This window comes from Benincasa hispida, chromosome 6, assembly GCF_027475165.1.
Source record: "Benincasa hispida cultivar pf3 chromosome 6, pf3_genome.v1.1, whole genome shotgun sequence".
Classification (NCBI taxonomy): domain Eukaryota; kingdom Viridiplantae; phylum Streptophyta; class Magnoliopsida; order Cucurbitales; family Cucurbitaceae; genus Benincasa; species Benincasa hispida.
The window spans coordinates 43,933,217-43,958,035 of record NC_143483.1 but is presented as its reverse complement, the minus strand read 5'-3'; the positions used below and the strand labels follow the sequence as shown (position 1 = coordinate 43,958,035).

Sequence of the window (24,819 nt, the reverse complement as noted above, 5' to 3'; positions counted from 1 at the left end):
GCTTTAGGAGTGTTTGATCAATACAAGCCTGCATGGTGCGATGTAGATTTCCTGTATGGTTCTTTCACCATGCAGGGTCATTGGATGTTGTTAGTGGTAGACACGAAGAAGGGGAAACTTCACTTTTTTTTTTCCATGCCTCCCCACATTAAAATGGCAGATCTATTGAAGAATTTGGTTACACTTACCCATACACGACCGTCCATTTTCAAAATTTTTCATGGTTCCAGTAAGAAATCAAGCACAACAATGGCTATCCTAGAGTGTGAAGCTAGTCAATACGTTAGAATTAGAGGTATCAGGTCGATTGGATAGCGGTATTTATTGTTGTAAGTTTTTTTAGTATCATGTAACTCATCCGGACATGTCCAAATTTTTTGTGGATCACTTTAAAAAAGTTAGATCCAATATGTATGTCAATTTTGGGCCAACATCCCTTACTATTTAGACAAGGAATAATATATATCGCTTATTTAAATTTAGACAATGCTTTTGCTCTTAAACATTAAAAACAATATATGGCCTAAAACAACATGAACGGATACAATCATAATTGAACATAATTAAAGTGAATCGAGAAATAGTGGTGGAAGATAAGGTAGTTGGTTCTGAAGTATATTAGCCACAAACGTCATTCTCTCCATGCCATCCAGAGAAAAGAATGCCCACAACATGTGGTGTTACTTTCCTAATATGCTCACAAGTCTGAAGCACTAGGAAAATGAAATGCCTGGTATGCACTTCAACTCATTCATAAGGCGATTTTGCATATCAGCTATCTCATGTGTGCTGTCAGTGGTTAATGCGTGTCTAAGTCTATCCAGTTTAGGTAATGTGCATGCTATAGAGTCTGCCATATCAGATATGTGTCCTGATATTGAATCCCTCTTCCATTTGTGATTGTTGTCTACTGATGATGGTAGAAGTGAGTTCGGCCGAGTTGATCTAATATGCTCAAATGTTCCATCACCTGTGTCAGTCTACAACATAAATGGTTCAGTGTTCAGGTCTAACTTCGTTCCCATCACACTTTGATGTTGCATCATCATGGCGAATAACCCTTCATTCTCTCTAGCTGCACCTGCGTTCAAACCTGTAGCTCTGTCTCAACCGTATACTTCACTAAGCGTTTGGTAGTAGGGGAAAGGTTTACCAAATAATCCAGTCGCGTTCTTGTGCAACTATATGACAAAAAAGGAACGTTAGAGGACATTCATACATTATATACATGTATTAACTTACAAAACAATGTAATTAATACTTCAATACCTTAACCCATTCGTCATACATCGCCCTCTCATATTGAAGTGTCAAGGTCTCATCGCTTCGTCCTATCCTACTTTTGTTCAGCATATCCGTAATTGCATTATATTTGATTTTCATTATATGCAATCGAGAGTCGATGCGTGGCTTTCATTTTACAATCTGGTATCTGTTCAACCATAATGTGTTCTATTGTATTCAAATAACTGTTATGAAATCCATTATTTGCTCCTCAATGGGTGTCTGTACTAATCTCTTGCAATGTATGGACTAGTATTGCATCTTTAGCTATAGTCCAGAAATGTATGTTTAAACCTCTCCCCCTTCATGTTCTTTCCGAACTATTAACTACAACTACCCTATTTCATGACAGAATACATAAACAATGAAGGGAAAAAAATCAAAGTATATAAAAAAAAAAAAATAAATAAATAAATAAAAAAACTAAAACATAAATATAACTTAGGAGGTATAAAAAAAATTATTCATGTACACAGAACACAAATGATTATAAAAATAAATAAATAAATAACCAAGATAAGAAAGAATATGGAAAATACTAGTGATCAGACATTTTGAAATAGCATAACTTTGGAAGTTGTGTGCAGATATAATACGAAAATTGAATTCTAGTTATAAGCAAACAGTGATAGGATTGTTGAACAAAAAAACATATTGCATCGGTCATGTGTCAACCAGATGCTCTAGACCACCACGAATTGTACATTTGACCTGTCAAGTTTTGCCTCCAATCCATCCATTCGTTAGGTATATCAATTAAGTTGATGTAATCATCACCATGTCCATCTTCAAGTACAAGACCATCTTCCATATTGCATAAGTCCTCCATAGGGTCATTTGGCATTTCCATTCCAATGAAGTTTTGGAGCATGCAACATGCCAATATGATCATTCCTTGCGTGATGATATCATAGAAAGAAGGACTCTGTAATATGGCATAACGCATGTTAAGCAACCGAAACGCTCGCTCAACACAATTTCTAGCCAATGCATGTTTCATATTGAAGAACTCCTTAATTGACACAGGCACTGAACCATCCAACCACTCTTCCAAGTGATATCGTTATCCCCTGAAGGGTGCAAGAAATCCATTGCTATTCGTGTGACCAAAGTCAACCAAATAGTAGTTTCCTATCCATCATAAAGACATGAACAGTTTTCCATTTTACTTTAGTGTAAGAACATATTAAAATAGAGAATTTGATATAATTTAACCCATAATTATACCTTATAGGACTCCCAAACCATGTTTCGGGGTTATTGTGTCCCTTGGAACACGACCATTGTCACACCCCGCCCCGAGCCCACACTCTTGAGCCTGAGGAGAGGCGTGAAGGATCGCAGATACTACCTTTTGTGATACCTACTATCCAACTGAACCTCTTTATTGCACGCAGTAAACTTTAAATCAAGGAGATAACAACAACTGATTAAGTAGGCCTATTTTATTACAGCAATGTAATGTTTATACAACTCCAAGACTTAACTACTAAGTTTACAACAACCAATCTTAAAACCCTCTGGAAATGTGACTGTGGCTTGTGACAGACCTTGACCTTAGCAGCACCCTGGAACTCCTTACTTTTCGCTACTGGGAGGGGGGAAGACATAAAACATTGAAAACATGAGCTACAAAGCTCAATGAGTGGTGGTTTTATACAAACATAGGTTTGATTTTAGAAATTCATTTTTGGGAATACAATTCCACAATCAACAACAATCACATAATAAAATGTAACCACCCCAGCCTATCAGCTTGGAAACTCTTGCTTGATCATGTATCTTTCCCGGCTATTCTCCGTGAATAACCCGCGATGACCAAACTTGGACACAATCCTATAGTATGCTAAGTATATTATTAGTTCTTGTTATTCATGCTTGAGTACGTTGACAATTCCAATCAGGTACCTTGACATTCCCAACCAATCGTCCACAAGGCATGCTAACAGTATCCCGAGTATAAATCTCGTTCCAACATAATGACACACACATTATGACAACAATACAACAACAATCAAATCCAGGCAAAACACATTTCCCAATCATGCCAATATTTCAAACAAAACCTATATATATATTCACATATATACATGGAAATCAATCATACAAACAATAGAATAACCACTCACCTTGGTTGGTTAGGAACTTTCCTCTCCAAAGTTCCTTAGGTTTCCTCGGTTTCCCTTTTTAAACCCTAAATTCCAAATTCAATTATAAGCTTAAATTACTTATAGTTCCAGATCTTATTTTAAGATACTTCCTTCTGTAAACATGTTCTAAATTGTCTCAGAAATATTACCCTAAAATCGTAGCTCATAACTCCTCGTGGTTTGACTGGAATCCTCAAATCATCAAGACTGACCTAAGCTTACCCGACAGCTCGACCATTCTGTCTTTTCCTCACTCTCCAGCCTGATTCCTTGGAGCTTCTTCTCTGGCAGCCCTATCCTAAAAACTCTCAGAGCTTTTAGGTGACTTTAAAATCACTCTAAACGCACGAGTATTCTAGGAGATATTCTCATCCCAAGTTGATGCTACTTTCAGACCTTCCCGTCCGATAGCATCTCCTCTTCTTGGAACCTCTTGACCAATGCATGGTTTTGCTATCAACGCATGCATTCCTTCATCAATGCATAGTTTCCTCACAATCAGCCCTCATACACTCTCCCTAATGTCCTTTGAAGAGAATTCGAATTATGATCTGAAGAAAAGTCCTTGGCTCTATTTATAGGCATCCAAAATCTCTCCAAGGCCGACACCTCCTACTTGGCCGCATGTCTAAGTTTCTTTTTTCCACACTATTAACGCAACCTTCATGCCATCGCAACCCAAGGTGTCTTCCACTTCCTTAACCAACACATAACACTCAAATTGCATGTCTTCTTGTGCATCCACCTCTCTTGCTTGAAGCCCAAGATTTCTCCCCAACAAGCCACATGTCCGGATGATTTGGCATTAACATTGGTGCATTCCACACCCTTATGGTCACAAGCCATCTTGGACAATCGCTCCCTCGATGGCGATGCACCCATCTGACCTCAAAATTTTCATCCGACCTCAAATTCGTCCATCCAATTGGCACAACAAACCTATGTCTGGACACCACCCATTGGTGCATGCATCAATCCCATCTTGCGCCCTTGTCTTTTTAACCTCAAAATAACACTCTTCAAGCCATTGTCGCCTAGCACCTTGCCCCATATGCGACCTACTAACCTCGATTGTGCCATGTCCAATTACCGCAACCTTACCTTGTGCATCCAATTGATGCAACTTGGTCACATATGCTAGATACTCGCAAGACTCATCCTTGACCGCATATCCTTCTCTTTCGCATGGCTTACCTAAGCCCTATGCGCTCAACTAGGATTAGGACCAACACTCTTCCAACACATACTATTTGCCTTGTTCTATGCGCCCACATGCCCTCGGATGTCCTTGGTACATAACACATCACCAACGCATAACAACCCTTGAGTCAAGCTAGGTCTCAACTCAACGCCTCATGGTATATCTTACCATCGCCTAGCCTTTTGCTAATGCATCCCCCATGACCAACGCATGTATGTCCTTGTTTGCCAACGTCCTTAGTCTCTTGTTCAAGACCAACGCAAACTGACCTCATAAGCCTTATGTACCACCAGCCTTAGCAACGCAAAGACATTTCACCATGTGTCCATCATGGATTGTCCTATTGCCTAGCTCATCGTCTAGCAATGCTGCCGCTCATCATCCAACGCACAACCCATTGCATAGTGCTTGCGCCTATCACATAGTGCATAGCCTACCATACAGCTCTTGCTCATTGTGCAGATATTGCATCTATCGCTTAGCTACCGCATCCATCGCTTAGCGTTGATGCCTCATCGTCTAACGCATCCGCCTATTGCTTAACGTCATTGCCTAGCGTCTGCGTCTATCACGTAACGCTCATCGCTTAGTATTCCATTTATCATGTAGTACTGATTCCCATCGTCTAGCACTGATGTCGATTGTGTAGTGCCAACGCCCCATTGCTTAACGTTATCGCCCATCGCATAGTGCTATCGTTTAGCACGACTCTCCGCATCGTCTAACGCCACACCGTTCCGTATGATCGCCTACCATATCGCTTAGCTCCACGCATTTGATACACGATCGTCCAGTGCCTGCTCCTTACTACACGATCGTTCAGCGCGCGCACCTCCAATGCCTAGCGCCCATGCCCCTGCAACTTAAGGCTGTCGCATGCTTTGTTAATCTCTTAAGACATTCGTTGCTGCATGCCTGTCCATACATAGCTTTTTCCTCTCGACCACCCTTTGGCTTCCCTCAATGCCCAAATAACCTCTCAAATGAGCATGTCCAATGCATGGCACAACACTTAGCCATTTTCTAGCCTCCAATGCATGGTTCTTTTTGGATTCATACTTAACCAAATTTTCACTAGTTAAGGCTTATTTCAAAGCTACTTAACAAATCTATTTACACACTTAGAATTTCCTTTTCTTTAGCATAGGATTTAACTTACACTTAGTTAATTCCTGTTATTACCTACTAAGTAGGGAAAATGAAAATCTGGGTTTCACAACCATTGTGTGCCAAACCTTCCCACCCAAGTAAGATGTATATGAATTGCATATTCGACGGACAAACTTCCAAAACATTTGTGGCAATCTCGTTCTTTCGGGTTATGTATTTAGGTTTCACACTTTTTGAGACACGAACCTTGATAAGTGTCCCATCTAGAGCACCTAGGAAACCTTAATGAAGAACATATAAACCATATTGAACAAACACCTACAAATGCAATATACATCAACTAGCATCTCAACTAGTACTTGTTAATTACCATAAACCACCTTTATCGAGAGTTGGTTGAATTTGTTGGGATGACAACAGGGGTCTTCCAAAATAGTCATTGACATCTGAGAACCAATGTTAGACATTCGTGAATACATTTATTAATAGTTCGACCAGACCTCTTGAAGGTGAATCCAACCACTCTATTCTTGACATGGTGCACTAATATGTGCAAGAAGATGACAACCATCTCCTCGACACAAACATTCCAGTCCTCTTTAACTTACCTCTCATAACAAGAATACAACATAACTTGTGGAACGTTCGTCTATCCATACAAAGAGTATTCACACAACTAACATCATTCACCTCAATTAAAGATTGCAAGTGGCATATCTGATAAGTCAACCTAAAGAATTCATTGTCTATTCTAGTCCATAACCCATGTCCTGGACTGTAGTAACATAAAGCACAACAAGTTGCAAATGTGACACGGATTAGAAATGCCAACAGTTGTATAACAACAAATACCTTTTCCCTCTTTTGATCAATAAGTCGAGAAATTTCTACTATAACATGTATGCACAAAATTGTACCATTAATTTCAGCCATGGGAGACTATGTTTGGCAACCCAAAAATATATAGAAAAAATCTAGATTGTGCAAGCAATTGTACAAATTTAGATAGTGGAAATGAACATGTAACAAACTAATAAAAAAAATGAACATAGGAAAAAAATTCAAATACATATACGACTACAATGTAAATTTCATTTTTCGAAAAGTCTAAACAAAAAAAAAAATCAATTACATATACGACTGCAATGTAAATTTCATTTTTCGAAAAGTCTAAACCAGAATAAGATTGGTCTAGTATGCCAAAGGTGATGGAGTCGATAGTAAAATGGAAGTTTAGTGATTGAATATTCATACCTCTCAATTGTCGTGGATGACGACTGGCCAAAGCAAGGAATGTGTCTAACCAGTGTCAAGTGAGAAACATCAGCTTTAGACGTAAGATAAGGAAAATCAAATTCTTAAAAAAAATATTTAAAAAAAAAATTTAGAACAATGATAACTGACGTGATTACGACTATCGATTCGTACCGATCATTTAAAACTCCAGTTGACGATGATTGAATGACTCCGCGTGTGACAGACATTGATATGTTGATCGACGGGCTTACTTCTACCAATAACCCGATACTTTTAGCGCTACCACCAAATAGTATGCAGTGGAAGATTGGTTGAAATTTACTTCTTTACCGATTGGATTACTAATATCATTATCGCTCATTTAAAACCCCATTTAACAATGATGTTGTCATAATGATCATATTGCCCCACTTATTGTGCATGGATAGGAGAAAACCTGAAGTCGCATTAAGTTTCCAGCAACTTTACCATCCATTAAACGCAATTATGTGATATGTGGAGAACGCATAATCGGTAAAAATGATGAAGTGTCTGTCATACGCAACAGACACGTATGCATTTATTGTTGATGATACCGATCTACCGATATCGATCAATGGTATTTAATGCACACGTCATGCCAATCGTTGCACTGAAGGCTGGTAAATTAAACGGAAGAGACGAGTTAATTGGCTATATATTAAACCCATCAACGTCCTAATCCATCACTAACCCTTCATATTCCTTCTTAATTTTTTCTTTTTTTACACTTAAAAAAATATAAAAATGTGGTTCGATTATAGTTATGATTCGAACAACGATGACTAGATTGATTACGTTGATGATCTTTCTAGTTCTAACCCACCAACCCATCACACCACCAACAATGGAGGAGTCATCTGTGGAAGATGACGACTCCTCGGAATGCTGCTTCTCGAACTACCCATCTGATCAATGGACTTGGAGTTCGGACGAGTCCAGTACTTACACCTATCTGACCACGTCGAAGCCCAAAAAGACTAGTGAAGACGATGAACCGGCGGACACGGTAGAAGGGAATGTGAGCACCACGGAAAGTCAACCTCCACAAAATCCCACTCCTCTGATGGTGGGGAAATGATTCCACCGGTTCACAACCAAGTGTGAACCAGTCATCCCCTCACAAAACATCGCTGATATCCGTCAACTGCCCTGAAGACCAAAAAGGGAAGGGGAAGGTGGAGAAAGTGGCAAGGAAGCATCGTGCTGGAAAAGGACCAAGAAGCACGAAGGTCTAGAAGAAGAAACTCAAATGAACACTAGTGGTTATATCCAGTGACTCTAACTAGGGTTCTCCTTTTTGTAGTAGAGCTAGAGGTTAGGGTTTGCATTTTTATTTTATTTTTTTTGGTTTGTTGAATAACGTATCCTGGCCATATTAACTCTCTTTTGCTGATCATTCACTAATTTTATGATAAATTTTTTTCTAGAAATGGAATGAATATTTTTGTTTTGATAGTCTACTATTTTTTCTTTCTTTTATACATCAATATCTGGTTTGTGGGATTGCATGAGTATGAAGGAACTAGTAAATCCATATGCATGAGGCTTAACCGGATAACCGCGTTAAAGTTTAAAGTTTTCCAATCGATGGAACATTATAACAGTAGATCGATAATTGTAGCATGAAAGTGGTTTTAACAAAAATTTAAAAATTCAATGTTCAGACTGACGAAACAAAATAAAAGCGATAAAAGCATCGGGATCTTAACCACTATCGACTTCATCATAATAACCGATAGATCGATAAGATGAAGAAAGGAGGTTATAAAATTGTTAAAGTGATCAAAATCGCTACCGATACTTCGGATAACATGTAGATCGGTAAGACCAATAAAAGGGAGTTATAAAACTATTAAAGTGGTCAAAATCACTACCGATATTACCATTTATAAAGCAGTATCACCTCATTTCAAAGGGCAAATGACAAAAATTGATCCAAAAATATTCTTACCAAATGTATGGATCTCACCAAATATTCAAATGCAATTGGATTGAGAACCTTCTCATCAAACACAAGTAGATTTAGGACCTTCCCAAGCTCAATTATGAATGATACGGTGGATCCCACTTGCAAGCAAAATCTAAAATGATCCGATGGGATGAACAAAATGAATTGTGTATTTGATTGATTTATACACATTCTGCTCAAGTAAACGTGACCTAAAATATATTCGAGAAATAGTTTAATTTTAGAGAAATTGTTTTAAATGATTTATCTATATATATATTTTTTTTTTGGCAAATATATGGCTGATAGTACAAATTTTATGTCAAGTCAGTTATAATCATTTATAACCAATTCTTTGCCTTCATTCCTTCATTAGTACACTATTTGTTTAATTATTTTAGGAAGATTTGCCAATTCTCGAGAAAAATGAAATAAAAAATAAAAATTAAAGACTAGCCAACGAGGAGTTAAGAACCCAAAATCAAGCTCTTATTAATAGACTTGATTACGTCCAAGAGTTGTCGATGGTTTATAAAGAAATGGAAACACGTTAAAGATTTTCAGGCATTGTAATAGTAAATATTTTAATGCAAATTGTTAAAACAATAGGAAAAATAAAATCAATTACCTTCACATACTATAAATACCACAATGATTCTGGGAAAAACTATATATACAGACAGTGTACAAAGTTCATCTCTGATAAACAGATCTTGTTCTGATTCTGGGATTCTGAACTAGAAACGTAACATTTAAACAAGAACCAAAAGGATTAAAAAGGAAAAGAATACATATACCTTGTAACAAAAATGATCTCGAACATGACGAAAATCTCTCTATGTATGTGGTATTCTGAATCCATCCAGTTCTGGACTGCATAAATCATAATATGATACAGATATGAAACACCGTCGAGTTGCTAAGCAGTAGCTCTTCTAAAGAATGGCAGAGTATGGGTTGGAAACTGAATGCCAAGAAACCTGGATTTGATTTATTTGATCTTCTTGAAAACCCAGAAAGTTCTTGAAATCATCTAGCATTGCATATTAAACATCAACGCGGATGAGCAGCTGGAACAAAAGCTGATGTCGCAGAAAATAGCAACAGCCACATCATCCAGACTATTATACAAAACAATATGGCTTGATCCTCTATCTCCTATTATTCGAGTGTTGAATGAATGGAGGATCACGACCTATTAGATTTGCCCATAAGTTTGCGAGCTTCAAAAAGTAGTTCTCCCCATTCCAGACCACCAAATCCATACCTAATGCCATACCAAAATCTCAGGAAGATGGAACTGTAAAAATGAAATTTACAAAACAAAGATAGAAATGGCTATAGTATTTGATTGCCAGAATTCTAAATATTTCTCTTTCCAATGTGGGAGAGGTGGGGGGTTATTTAATTTATCGATTAAATGCGATTATCTGTTGAACAGACATCGTTGGTGCACGAAACTGGAAGATTCAAAGTTCTCGGTGTCATCAAACCCAAACATAACTAAGCTAAAAGCTAAAGTAAAATTTGGGCTTATGGACAACACTAAGGTGGAACTCAAACCCCGTTACTAGAATGATCCACGTCATGTAATTATGACTGCTATTTCAGAGTAAACCTACTAAAGATGATCTTTGCCATGCTTGCTTTGCTTGGAATCATCTAGTTGCTTATGCCGCAAGAAGTTTTCCATCAACAGACTGCCAAATCCATTTGGCAATCATCGAGACACGTCTTTTACCTTAGGTTTCCTGAACCCCTTCTCCGTTGGGTTTGATAGCTAGTACTTTCTTATATCTTTACCGAAAGGCTTGCTATCATTCGGAAGGAAATTCGGCAGTTAACCTTATCATATGTTTTTTCAGAAAGCCAAGCGTCTCTCCTTTATTCTTAGCTCATCCACAACTTTCCTGGCGATTTCCACTTAGTTCACCCTTCCACGAATGCTAACTGCTATGGGGAGATTGTTTCGCAGAGCCTTTTGTGAGGGTACTAATGGGGACTATGTTGGGAATGGTAATAGGATAGTAAGGGAATAGTGGTTATTAGGTAAGAGGTGACCTGGTTATAAATATTGGGTGTTAAAACTTTTGAGGATCCATTTTGGTGGGATTGACCATTGTGGAACTTGGGAGCGAGAGAACCCTCTCAAAAGGCTATTGGATATTGTAATATAGTGGAAGTCACTCAAAAGAGAGGACAGAAAAAAACTACCCCTTTCGAGCTATTGGGTGTTGTTTGCAGAAGAACGACCTTAGTGTAGCTGCAGATAGCCTAACAGAGATGGCCAAGACTACTAAGGAGTTTCGGTTGAGCTGGTGGTTTTCTCAAAGCTCTATGGAAAACATAACCAGCTGTTATTGGTCATCTTTTTAAGAGAAGCAAAGATAGTATGAATGAGGATGAACACTGTTAAAACTATTCCTTGTTAGGAACCCGAACCCCTGCAAGTGAAAATTCCCTAACACCACCTTCTCTTCCCTAGAACAGAGCAATGCTCTGAAAGCTTTATTTATGAACTTTCTGGGGGAAATTACAGAGAATTGCCAAAGCAAAATTGCAAGAAATAGAAAAGAACAATTGATCACTATCCCCCAGCACTTTCTAGAGGGCTGGAGTCCTCTCCCACAAGCCAAACTTGATGCACTCAAAATTGCCTCTCCACCTCGCCATTACCCCTCCCTTAAACCCTCTTACAACCTTCTTGGTCCCCACCATTCTAACAAACTCCATAATGCCTATGCTGGTCCCCACTCCCTAACAAACTTCATAATTCTCCTTAGTCTCCCATTTCCTCCCCAATTCCTTTCCTACCCCTGCGTTTATACGTGTGTATAATTGGGGGCCTTACGATATCCTCCGGTTTTGTAGTCACCTTGTTCTCAAGGTGGAATCGAGGATATTGTTGTCTCATATTTTCCACCCCTTCCCACGTTACGTCACTTTCCGGGTAGTTTTTCCATTTTACCAACCAATCTTCCCTCATCATTTTAGTATTCCAACGGACACCTCTGACTGCTTTCGGAGATAGTTGTAGTTCAAAATCGTCAGATAGATCTGGGGCTTTATTCTACACTTGCGGTGACTTGCCGATGCATGTTTTAACTATGAAACGTGGAAAACGTCATGAACCCTTGCCTCAGCTGGTAATTCCAATCAATATGCCACTTCTCCAATCCTTTCCAAGATGCGATAAGGTCCATAGAACCGTGGAGCGAGCTTCTCACATCTTTTCTTGGCCAAGGTTCTTTGTCTGTAAGGGTGCAATTTGAGAAAAACTAAGTCTCCAATTTCATGCTGAACTTCCCTTCGGTGTTGATCGGCATATCGTTTCATTCTTTCTTGTGCCACAGTTAGATGTTCTTTTAGTGCCACCAAGGCCCTATCTCGCTCGATCAATTGTTGCTCTAGAGTGTCATTTGTCGTCTTCCGATCTCCATAGGAATTCAAGGGTGGAATGGGTCTCCCAAAAACCACGGAGTAAAGGGTAGTGTTGATGGAATCATGAAAAGTGGTATTGTACCAATATTCAGCCCATGGGATGGAATTGAACCACTACTTCGGTTGCTCATTACAGAAACAACGGAGATAAGTCTTCACACATCGATTAACTCGTTCGGTTTGGCCATCTGTTTGGGGATGAAAGGTTGTACTCCTTTTTAGAGCCACCCCGTGGACCTTGCAAAGCTCCACCCAAAAACTACTCATGAAGATATTGTCTCGATCCAAAACAATCGACCTTGGGAACCCAAAGACCTCCGTTATCTTCTTTGTTGTACATGGATGACTAAGCAGAACAAAATGTGCGTATTTACTCAACCTATCAACCACTACCATTAAGGAATCTTTTCTGCATGACTTGGGCAGTCCCTCCACGAAATCCATTGATATGTCTTCCCATACTCGGTCAGGTATAGGTAACGGCTGGAGCAACCCTGCAGGAGCCACTGCTTTGTTTTTGTTCCTCTGACAGATCACACACTCCACCACATGTTTCTTGACATCATCCATCATTCTTTTCCAACATAATTCCTCTGACATTCGTTTATACGTGCGTAGGTAACGCAAATGACCTCCTAGTATGGAATCATGAAACGTTGACAACAGGGTGGGTATGTAAGTCGAGTTCTTGGATAACACCAACCTGCCTTTGTACAGCAGAAGTCCTTGGGATACAGAGAATTTCTTATCGCTCGTCGGATCTTCCTCTAGTTTCTTACGAATCTGTTGTAACTTTTCATCAGCTTCAACCACTTGTTGCACTATTTGCACATCAATCAACGATGGGGCTGGAAATGTCATGAGTTCGGTTTGGGGTGGCATTCTTGATAATGCATCTACTACCTTATTATTCAGGCCCGAGTGATGAAGTATCTCGAAATCATATCTCATTAGTTTGGTCAAACCACCTCTGAAATTGAGGTTGAACCTCCCTCTGTTCCAGAAGAACTTAAAGGCTTTCTGATCGGAGATTACCATAAATTTGCGCCCTAATAGATAAAGTCTCCATTTCTGGACTGATAGTACCACTGCCATGAGCTCCCGTTCGTAAATGGACTTCCCTTGGGCTTGTGTTGACGGTGCTTGGCTGAAATATGCAATAGGTCGTTCTTGCATCATCACAACCCCCAACCCAACTCTAGATACATCTGTCTCCATGATAAACAGCAACTCAGAATTAGGGAGAGCTAGCACAGGTAGGCTCACCATGGCTTGTTTGAATGCCTCGAATGCCAAGGTGGCTTCATCACTCCACTTGAATGCATCCTTTTGCAATAGAGTTTGGTCAAAGGAGTCGCCATGGTTCCGTAGTCCTTCACGAATCGTCGGTAGTACTCGATGAGACCCCAAAACCCCCGTAAGTCTGTCACATTCCTTGGAATTGGCCAACGTAGCATGACTTTTATCTTGTCACCATCTGCCTCAACCCCCACCACTGACATCCAATGACCCAAGTACTGGATCCTTCGTTTGCCAAAGGTACACTTCTTCTAGTTGGCAAAGAGTCGATTATCTCGCAAAACATTCATTACCATTTCCAAATGTTTAGTATGTATTTCCTCATAAGGGCTATAAACTAGAATATCATCAAAGAAAACTAATATGTACCTTCGTAAAAATGGTCTGAGTATTTGGTTCATCAAAGATTGGAAGGTAGCCGGTGCATTAGTCAATCCGAAGGGTTACCAAGAATTCATAGTGACCTTCGTGAGTTTGGAAAGTCGTCTTCTCCACATCTGATTCATGCATTCGTATTTCATGATATTTTGATTTAAGGTCCAATTTGAAAATATTGTTGAGCCATGAAGTTCATCTAGCAACTCCTCGATCATTGGAATCGAGAATTTATCAGCCACAGTCACATGATTGAGTCGACGATAATCCACACAGAAACGCCATCCACCATCCTTCTTTTTTACTAAAAGAACAGGACTCGAGTAGGGGCTGTGACTTGGTCGTATGATCCCAGCCATTAGCATCTCGTTCACTAGTTTTTCTATCTCATCCTTTTGAGCATGACTGGACCTGTAGGGTCGCACATTCACCAGAGCCTCCCCTACCTTGGTTAATATCCTGTGGTCCACCCCCCGCCCCTTTAGGGGGAAGAGAAGAAGGGACCTCGAAAATGTCCCAAATTCTGTCAACGATTCTTGTATACTGTGGGATACCTCTGCTTCTCCCTCGGCTTCCGAGTCGTTATTCCCTTCATCTATCGGTTTCGGCTCCAACTGTTGGCATCCCACCAAGAATCCCAAATCTTCGTCGTCCCAAGTGTGCGTCAAAGATTTCAAGGATACCTCCGTGACCGTGAGGGATGGGTCTCCCTTTAGCACTATCATTTGTTGCCCAGTTGTAAATGTCATTGTTAAGGTCGGCCAATGGACCTCCATATAGCCCATATTGCATAACCAAATCATTCCCAGGATGACATCCATTCTTCCCAACTCCAGGGGCAAGAAATCTTCCGTAACCATTAGCTTGGGCAAAATGACAACCACCCCTTACACACCCCTTTTCCTTGGATGGCATCCCCGTTTCCAACTACAACTCCGTAATTTGATGTATTGGTCAATAGCAGCTTCAACTCTTCCACCAGTCGTCGGTGTATGAAATGGTGGGTGGCTCCACAATCGATCATCACTACCACGTCCCTTCCGGCTAACAGCCCTTTTAGTTTCATCGTCCCTTTTCCTAATAACCCAAGGATGGAACGTAAGGCGATTTCGATGTTATCTGTGACCTCCGGAGTCTTAATTTCGGGTTCTTCCACCACCACCCGACCGTTACTTCCTCGATTTCTTCCTCGTCTTGGAAGATTAACAAGTTCAGCTCTCAATTCTCCTTCAGTTTACAACGGTGACCCGGATGATACTTCTCATCGCGGCAGAAACACAACCCTTTCTCCCTTTTTTCCTTCGCCTCCGAGTCAGTCAATCTTCGAAATGCCCTTTCCTTCTTTTGCATTGCTCCCTTCTCAGGTATTAATACACTCTTTAGGGCTGACTTTTTCCTGGCGATTTGGGCCTTCCACTCGTGGTTGGCACGTTCGAACTTTTTTGGGTCGATTACTATGCAAAGCCCATTTCTCCTTTCACAATCTGTAGGGCCAAATTCTTGTCGCTAACAATTTGGGCTTCCCTATGCAAGCCCACTGGGTGTCGGCTGATTACCTTTGCTTAGATATCTTATGCTAACCCGTTTAAGAATGACTCCTCCAAGACCTCTTCTGCCGTCTTTGGTATTAGTGCAGCACGTCTCAAACTTCTTCCGATATTCCTCGTATGACCCCTTCCTCCTGTTTAACTCGTAGTAATCGGGATAGAAATGTACCTTCTTGAGACGGACGAAATCGCTCAAACATTCGGTTCTTCAGATCTCCCCATGTTCAAATCAGCCTCCTATCGTCACCGGAACCAATCGATTGCATCTGGTGCAAAAGCGACAACCACTACCTTGATTTTTTCTTCGTCGGACAATTCGTGAATTTCAGAGAAGTGTTCAGCCCTATATACCCACGAATTGGGATCTACGAAAATCGGCATCTCCAAGCGCTTATACTTGCTGCAATCTACTGGAACTTCATTCGTTCTAGAATGGGAACTCTCTCCTTCGTCTCCTTCTTGAGGTGCCTGCGTCTGTGGGGTCCTCATCATGATGACTGAAGCCTCCTTCTCCCGTGTCTCCATCAGGATTTGAACCGTGGTAACTACTTTCTCCAAATTCTTTCGCATTTCGTTCATCCATTCTCTGAGCTCTACGATACTCTTCGCATGGTTTTCCAGCTTCTCTTCCATCTCCCGCTTCTTCTCTCCTCTCGTTTTTCCCAGGATGGGAGTAGCTCTGGAACCAATTTGTTAGGAACCCGAACCCTTGCAAGTAAAAATTCCCTAACAACACCTTCCCTAGAACAGAGCAATGCTCTAAAAGCTTTATTTATGAACTTTCAAGGGAAATTACAGAGAATTGCCAAAGCAAAATTGCAAGAAATAGAAAAGAACAATTGATCACTATCCCACAACACTTTATAGAGGGCTGGAATCCTCTCTAACAAGCCAAGCTTGATGTACTCAAAATTGCCTCTACTCTACCTCGCCATAACCCCTTCTTAAACCCTCTTACAACCTTCTTGGTCCCCACCTCTCTAACAAACTCCATAATGCCTAATGCTAGTCCCCACCTCCTTAACAAACTTCATAATGCTCCTCAGTCTCCCATTTCCTCCCCAATTCCTTTCCTACCACTGTGTTTATACGTGTGTATAATTGGGGGCCTTACAAAGTTCTGAAAGGAAAAAAATTTTAGGTCTTCAATTATCATTGAAACATGCAATTGGACATTTGGAATCTTGTTAGCTCTTTGGGATTCTTGCGTATCCTCTTGAAGTTAATTTTTAATTGTCATTTTTTTCTTTTCATTTCCCTTTTTACTTCTATATATGTGTGTGTATTCAAGCACATGGGAGTAGGTACTCTGGGTGGGTTGTTGACTCATGCTCTCTTCTCTTTTGTAATCTTCGGTTCTAAGGAAGTCTAAGTTCCTAGCTTGGAAAAATAAAGTATAATAGAACCAGTGCATACCTGGAATTGATTCAGCACTTAAGAGTGACAGATTACAAGTAGGTTGTTGTCCCAAGAGAACATGCTTTCTCAAACCCCATTCATCAAGATTCTGAATAACATTGATGGAATCCAATAATGCTTTGCAATCAATAGGACCATCTATCTTGCAGAGAGCTCCACCGAGTCCTGAACTCAGCCAAATACTGGAGCACTCATTCAGAAGAGAAATCAAACCACTGGGACCAACCTGACCTAACAATATCCATGGCTTGTAAAGTACAACTGAGGCTCTAAGCACTTGAACTACCCTATAAATCTCTCCAAGGGCGCAGATATATTGTTTTCCTGAAAGAATGGCAGACATGAACTGGTCAGCTAATTTACAACTTGCAAATATTATCCATAGTGCTAAGTAATGCAGTACCTTGAGGTTCAGATAATATGTAACTTTCAACATTTCTCTGTACAGATTCCTTCCAAATCAAAGCACCGTGTTTTAATTCTTGAAAGCAAATAAACATCATTTCATTCCATATGGAAACATAATTAGATTGCTCCTCCACTGATACAAGTTTAAGAATCTTCAGAGTCGACACAACGTGTTTCAAGAGCTCAACAGCTGATCTCAAATCATTTTCTGCCTATCAATAGAACAAGGAAGTACACTATGAAGTAATATCCATAACCAAGGACAAAATTATTCAAACAATTATAGATTCTGGAGCCATAAAATTGATGCAGCGCTTAAGACTTGAGAGTGTAATTAAAATTGCTCTGTATTCCAGACGTGTGCTTAAAAAATACAAAAAAAACTATTTCATAAACTTCGAAATTCTAGAAAATATACCAGATAGTCTTACGCCCTGCAGCAATCATAAACATCCTAAATAATGTGGAATTAAAAAAATACATTCATGCTTGCAACAGAAGAAACTAACAAAAATTTGGGGTTGTGCACTCAACGGTTTGGCAATTGGGGGGGGGGGGGGGTTTGCGGAACTTGAACACTAGGAAATTCAAATTTCTAAAAGCTACTAATTAATATTTGTTTCCTGCCAAAAAGAAATATATATCATCCAAATGCAAGAGTCTTACCAATAGTAACCTTTCCGACAACCGGAATTCTTCATCAAGAATTTGAAACCTTGGATCCCGCAACATCTCAAAGAGCTCACCAAAAGTATTGTTTTTTGGAAGGAGAAGATCTGATGAGAAGTTGTCAGCTGTAATATTCTCTTGTGACAGTTCAGCACTGAAATTCTGAAGGAAAAAATCTTTTTCTCAGGAGTTTACAGGAAAATAGTACATATTACATAAGAAAGACACAAATTGTCATTGTTCCAACAGTCATCTCATAGCAATTTTCATAATGATTACGAAAAGAGATGCAAATGCAAAAGGAAAAAGAACAGGTTTTAACAATGAGTGTTTAGTGTTTACACAAACTATCAAAGAAAGTATACATCTCGAGAAAGTTTGATTAAAGAGATTTATCATGGCTTAAGATTGAAGAGAAAATGATAAAAGAAAACCCAGTAGTAAAGAAGCAAGCATGGTTACTAACCTGAATTTCTTCACAAATGGCTCTTACTTTTGCTTCTTCACCAGAAAGAGGGGCATTACTCTGGACTTTCTATTAAGGAATAAAATTAAAAGAGAACATTAATAACACGTCATATAGTAACAGCCATTTCATCTGGCATGCATATATTTCTTTTTTTTAATTTTTCATAAGATCACCAACCTTTAAATTCTCAAGAAGGCCATCAACAACATGGTTCAAAACAACATTTAATCTGTGATAAAAATCCATGTAACAATCAAACTGAAGTTTAGTAGATGACAGCTGGGGTAAATCTCCAAGAATAGAAACGTATGTTTGATCTGGCATGTTAACATCTGGTGATGCATCTTTAAACTCCCAGGAATCATCATCATCATCATTGCCAAAATCTGAGTGTGACATCCTTGGAGATGAATTTATTCCATTTTCATTTTCTTCTGGGGAAGATTTGATGGAACCATTGTTCTCAGCTTGACTGTATAGACTTGATATCAAGTCATTGATAGATACACTAGAACCAGGTTTTTTGTTATCAAGTCCTTCATGGGTGACAGTAATAAAGGTAGAAGCATCTTGATTCATTGAGAAATCATCAGTAGTTTCCAGACCCTCATCTCCAAAAATTGACAAGGGCAGGGCTTTCTGGTGACTAGACAATAACTCTGAACTCCTCTGGAAGAAAATTTTGAAAGAACCAATCATTACAAACCCAAGCACAATACGTCTATAAAACCAAAAGAAACACAGAAAGTTGAAGGTTGAGAAGATATAAACATCCAAGGTAGTATGTATAGTAAGATTGCGGAATTGGAGATGGATATTATATATGCAATACCCATAGAAGGTGAAGTGCACAAAACTAGAACAAGGATATTTTGAACCTGACGTGAATCGAACACGGAACAGAACAAGAATATTTAGATCATCCATGTTCAAACTAATTACAGTTACGAGGTTTAGAGGAACTGACCCTGACAATAATATAAGAGGAAAGTTATAAATTCAAGTTTATTTTAATTTAAACAATAGTATATTAAAAACAATAAAATAAAAGGAGGATGACACATCCTCAAACTTCAAAAATAATAACTACAAGAAGCTTTCCCATCTAGACTACAGAGGAAAAACTAAGACTACGGTTTAAAGATTTAATATATGCAATTATACTTTTGGACATCAATAACATACATACAAATATACATATCCACACTCCATGAGTGGCCATGATAGCATCAGTAATTGTCTTTTAAGAAACTGAGCAAGAATAGAAGAATCCTTTTTTTTTTTTTTAAAGTACCCACCTCAAGGCCCAAACAAGAGCAGAGAAATCCTTATAAAAAACTATTGCTGACACGATAACAACTTCTCTGCACTAATTTTAGTGCATTATGAAGCAATCATCATTTTATATGACAAAAAAGTTTTGATGTTATAAGAATCAAAAGAACTCCATAGTAATTATCATACAGCTGGAGATATGAGCAACCACCTGAATACTACTACTAAAACCAAAAGCAGGTGCTTCGGGATCAGCCACAAATTCAACTGCCTCTCCCTACAGCCAAATAAAAAATGGAACATCAATTTCAAATAGAGGTAACATAGAACTTAAATATCTTGAATATGACAGGCTAAAAAAACCTTATTGTTTGATCCAGAATCTGAAAGTGCGGACTTGAAATCCCAAATATTCTCGTTGAAATCATCATCCTCATTAACTAGAGAAGTGTTTAAATCTTTTCTGGTATCATGGAAGTTGTCATCCTGGTTTCCATGAAAAAACTTTCCATCTTCTTTCCCCCAATTCAGATCAAAATTTAAGTCAAAATTTTGTTGTTCACTAGATTTGTGAGAAATCCCATCAGGAGCAAATAAATCAACACTGCCATTCAGAACAAGCACCTCTACACCATTAGGAGGAATGATGACAGGCTTCAACTCTTCCTACAATGAAAATAAAAAGTATAGCATGATGAACTTACTAAATATCTACTCAATACAATGCTAAAAATAGGTATAACAACTCACCAACTTATAGCCTGATGCATCAGAAAAAGCATCCTTGAAATCCCACACATGTCCACCACCATTGGCATCCCGATCAATAGGAGAAGGGTTTAAGCCAGTACCTAGATCATTCTGACCATTCTTATTTTGTGAGTTTGATAAGACACCATGTTGGGCCACAGAACTTGCATCAAGACTAAAACCAAAGTCCCTGTCATCTATGTTGTTAACAGCTCCATTTGATTGAACAACCGAATCTACATGGTTATGCCCATTGATTGCAGATTCAAATGCCTGTGCCACTCCATCAAAACCTTCTTGGTTTGTGCTGTCAACCTTCAGATTATAAAATGTCGATAAGTATCATCTCTTATACGCATAGCAGTTCATAGACATTATTTTAAAAGGTACTGAACCAATCAAACCCACCAACAGGAGTCTCCAGTATATGTAGTAAGTAATGCAAATACAAGAGAATAACTCATAGCGAAAGAAAATCTATAAATTTTTAAGCATGTTCCTGTAACCTTAAACAATAAAGAGTAGGTAACTGTAAAGTAAATAAAATAAGTAATACCGGCCTGAATAGCAACTTCAATTTGCATTGTAGGCTCCATCTTCAAATGGAATGGTTCAAAAACCAGTTCTTCCTGGTATAGTTATGAAAATGAGTAGCTCCTACTGATGTTTTGAAATTAATAAAATGAACCACAATAAAACTCTGAAGTCTGAATTCCTATCTAATCTTTAAACTATGTTTTACCATCTTCTACTTTTAATACATTAACACTCTGAAAAACCTATATTTCCATTCTAATAACTTGAACTTCAAGAAATTTTTAAACGAAACCAATTTATGGAGTTTGATATCAACTCCCTTAAAAAGCCTTAACATCGTTAGTAAGTTTTTGTATTCAATTTACCTTTGATTTCTGATCATCGCCCGTTGGAGTAACTGACTCTGCAGCTTTAAATTCCCAGCCATCAAAATCGTCCACCTCCTGACAATCATCCTCAATGCTCCCACCGACGTTTGTCAAGTCAGAATGGAACCCATTAGACATCACTCCATTAGTTTCAAAATTTAATGCACCGGTAACAAAATTGGTCTGGCTCCCATAAGAATAAACACCATTGACATTCAAATTGGAGACACTAGATTTCAAATTCAAGGAATTGTTGAAGTTCAAAGGATCGAATTCCATGTTCGATTTCGACGGACTTCCAGCTTTGATCTGGTGATGAGGACTATACAAATTAGCAATCAAATCATCAATCCCAACCCCAACACCCAAACTCCCTCCCTTCTTAGCCGAACCACTCTCTTTCCCAACAAACGAAATTTCTCCAAACCCAACACTAGAACCAACTACACCAGATCCCAATTCCTCCTTCTCTTCCTCCTCACCAAAAATGGAAAGCGGAATAGCCCCCTGAGGCTTCGCCCACTGAATCTTCGGGGACATGTCGGAGGGGTTTGAATTGGGAGAAGGCTGGGGACGGGATAGATCGATAGCGTCGGCGATCTGAGAGGAATGGTCGACGAAATCGCCCCAATCGTCGTCATCGATGCTCGTGGAGGAAGTTCGGTTGTTGATCTGATCGGGATGGTTTGTAACGAAATTGAAGTCGCCGAAACTATCATCGTCGTCGTCGTCCAGCATAGCGAAGAATCTCCACTCTGATTCTAACCCTGTCTCAGATTCTCGATTCTGGCCGGTTCTCACCGTCGGCGTCGGATGGATTGAGATTCAGGGCTTTGTTGATGGTTTGCAAATGCGCACGGCGCGCATTTTAGCCGGAATATACAGAGTGTATCTAACTGGACTTTGTCGTTTGGACCCATCCTATTAAATTATAACTTTTTTCTCCTACGTTACATTTATTTATTCACTCCACTTTAAAACTTGTATACTCTATGTTAATTCTTTAAAATAAATAAAATAAAATAAAAACAAATTATATTTCTAGTCCCTAAAATTATATTTAAAATTGTGTTTACGTCTCTAAATTTTCAAATACGATATTTTAGCACTTAAATTTGGTATAATTAGAGAAAAAAATATAGATAAGGAGGTGAGAAAACGAAAAGAAAAAGTAGTTTATATTCTCGTTTGAAATTTAAACTAATAATAAAAGCATAACAGATTGCAAAAACCACTCTTAAAATATGAGGTTAGTTGCAATTATACTTTTAAATGGTCAATTTTAAAAACTAAATCCTCAAATATAAATTTGAGGGTTCAATTGTTATCATTTGCGGGTTCAACTTCTATAATTGTTATAAGTTTGATGGTTCAATTTTAACATTTTTAAATGTTTAAAGACCTAATTTTCACCATTGAAAGTTTAAGGGTGCAATTGTAACTCGTGGTTTTTTTCATGTCATCTTAAATTAATAATAAAAAAAACGTTATGTTAAGCCTATGTAACAAAAAGTTAACAATCTGACTAAAAGTTCTATCGATGAGGACCAAATGATTTTACTCTAAATTTTAAGGGCTAAAACATCTACTTTGAAGATTTAGAGACCCAAATGCAAGTAGGTCAAATTTCAAGGATCAAAAGTGTGATTTTATTTTTCTAAATAAATTTGTAGAACGATATTTCTATACTTTCATAAAAGTACTAATTTAGTCTCTAAATTTAAGTGAGTAAAACTTTAGCCCTTATACTTTTAAATTTTTATCTATTGAATATGTAAGTTGTAGATTATGATTTAGTTTCTATATTATAAAGTTTGTAATAAATTCTAGATTAAATTACAAACTTAATCTGTGAATAGGCTTGTATCTATTTAGATTATGAACTTTGAAAAGTGTTTAGGTTTCAAAACTTTAAGGGGCTTTTAGTTAATGGGTTATAATAATCAACGGTTATAGTAGTATATATTCGGGTACATATTATTTTAGTAAAGTAGGAAATGGCAACAGTAATAGAGAGGAAGAGAGAGAATGAGTAAGAAATAGTAAACAGTATAATAAAGAGAAATTTCAAATAGTATTGTTGTAGTTAATTGTAGGTTGTACAACTATTATATTTGGAACCCAAGATATGGAGTATGCTAAATAATTCACCCTACCAACTTCAAGTTGGACCCAAACAACCCCTAAAATGTTTAATAGGCGATTCAACTTTTATAAAAGTACTAATTTTGTATTGAATTTAAGTGAGTAAAAATTTAGTCTCTATACTTTTAAATATTTATCAATTTACTCTATAAACTTTAGTATTTAATGATTTAGTTTCTATACTTCAAATTATATAACAATTTGTAGGTTATAATATAATTTCATGTCTATTTGGTCCAACACATTTTTTTTAAGTCTTATAGTTTATAAACTTTAAAATGTTGAGTAGATGCTGAACTTTCAATTTTGTGTCTATTAGGTCCTTAACATATGATTTTTTTTAAGAAAAAATGAATTGATATATTGGATATAATTTTGATTTTTTTTTTTTTTTTTTTTTTTTTTTTTTTTTTTTTTTGGAAAAACAACTTCATTAGCTTTTGAACTGGAAGTTCCAGAAAAATCTAAATGGGATAAAAATCTAGCAACATAACGAGCTACACAGTTGCAAACACGAGGACAATAAGAGAAAGATACATTTTCCAATCGCCTTGCTAAAACAACAATCTCATCAATTGCATTCCTTACCTTAGTAAAGTCTATCAGGCAGTTGTTTATCATATTAACCACCTCTCAAGAACCAGATTTTAGCACTAAAACAAATGGAGGAAGAGTTTGAATAGAGGATGAATGTGTTAAGCCCTCAATAACCGTTTGAGCTTTTTGTAAATTGATTGACCATTCCTGAGCAATCTGTTGATATCTGACATAGATTGGAGATTCGAGGGAGTCATGAACCACCTATCACACATCGCGACACTTATTCACATGATTCCAAGAAGCATTGACGTTCATCTTCTAATCATACAACCTTGGAGGAGATCACGAACCCTGGCTTGCCTGTCTCACCACTTGGGCACCTTGCATAGAAACAAGGGTCGATACAAATTTAACTTACTTTGGAATTACTATGGAGATGCTTTGAAGATTAGGAAAATAGCAGCAAAGCCAAATTCCTTTTGAGACCTTACAAGCCCACAAGAAGTGAGGAAGAAGACTTCAGGTCTTCCCTGGAAAAACAAACTCAGAGTTAGTATTGATCCATTTTTTAATAACTTTGATTTTTTTTTTTTTTTTTTTTTTTTT

General features: G+C 38.2%; 1 protein-coding gene and 1 pseudogene across 3 annotated transcripts; both read right to left on the bottom strand.

The window, feature by feature from the left end:
* Positions 1-713: 713 nt before the first annotated feature.
* On the bottom strand, positions 714-6,678 carry LOC150035683 (uncharacterized; annotated as a pseudogene).
* A 2,890-nt stretch (positions 6,679-9,568) lies between these two features.
* LOC120077179 (uncharacterized) lies at positions 9,569-22,494 on the bottom strand. 3 transcript variants are annotated; one of them, XR_016530137.1, is made up of 11 exons: positions 21,526-22,461; positions 21,184-21,252; positions 20,624-20,938; positions 20,237-20,539; positions 20,085-20,150; positions 18,776-19,267; positions 18,596-18,664; positions 18,127-18,291; positions 17,456-17,668; positions 17,050-17,376; positions 9,569-10,238 (listed from the first exon to the last, which is right to left on the bottom strand). XR_016530137.1 is itself a non-coding variant. In XM_039031083.2 (11 exons), the coding sequence occupies exons 1-11, from the start codon at positions 22,264-22,266 to the stop codon at positions 10,123-10,125; spliced, it is 2,880 nt and encodes a 959-aa protein (XP_038887011.1). In that variant the 5' UTR covers positions 22,267-22,461; the 3' UTR covers positions 9,569-10,122. The 3 variants fall into 3 exon arrangements, 2 of the variants coding, with proteins under 2 accessions (XP_038887011.1, XP_038887012.1); XM_039031083.2 differs by having other exon boundaries at positions 17,456-17,672; XM_039031084.2 differs by lacking the exon at positions 21,184-21,252 and having other exon boundaries at positions 17,456-17,672; positions 21,526-22,494.
* Positions 22,495-24,819: the final 2,325 nt, after the last annotated feature.

Bases quoted from the DNA above. Each gene is read 5' to 3' on its own strand.
- LOC120077179 (XM_039031083.2), bottom strand. From the start codon at position 22,266: ATGCTGGACGACGACGACGATGATAGTTTCGGCGACTTCAATTTCGTT. The intron at 19,268-20,084 runs GTGGTTGCTCAT...ATTTTCTTCCAG, and splicing joins GTTTTAGTAGTAGTATTCAG to AGGAGTTCAGAGTTATTGTC. The intron at 10,239-17,049 runs GTATGCACTGGT...GTATGGCATTAG, and splicing joins AAGTGCTGAATCAATTCCAG to GTATGGATTTGGTGGTCTGG.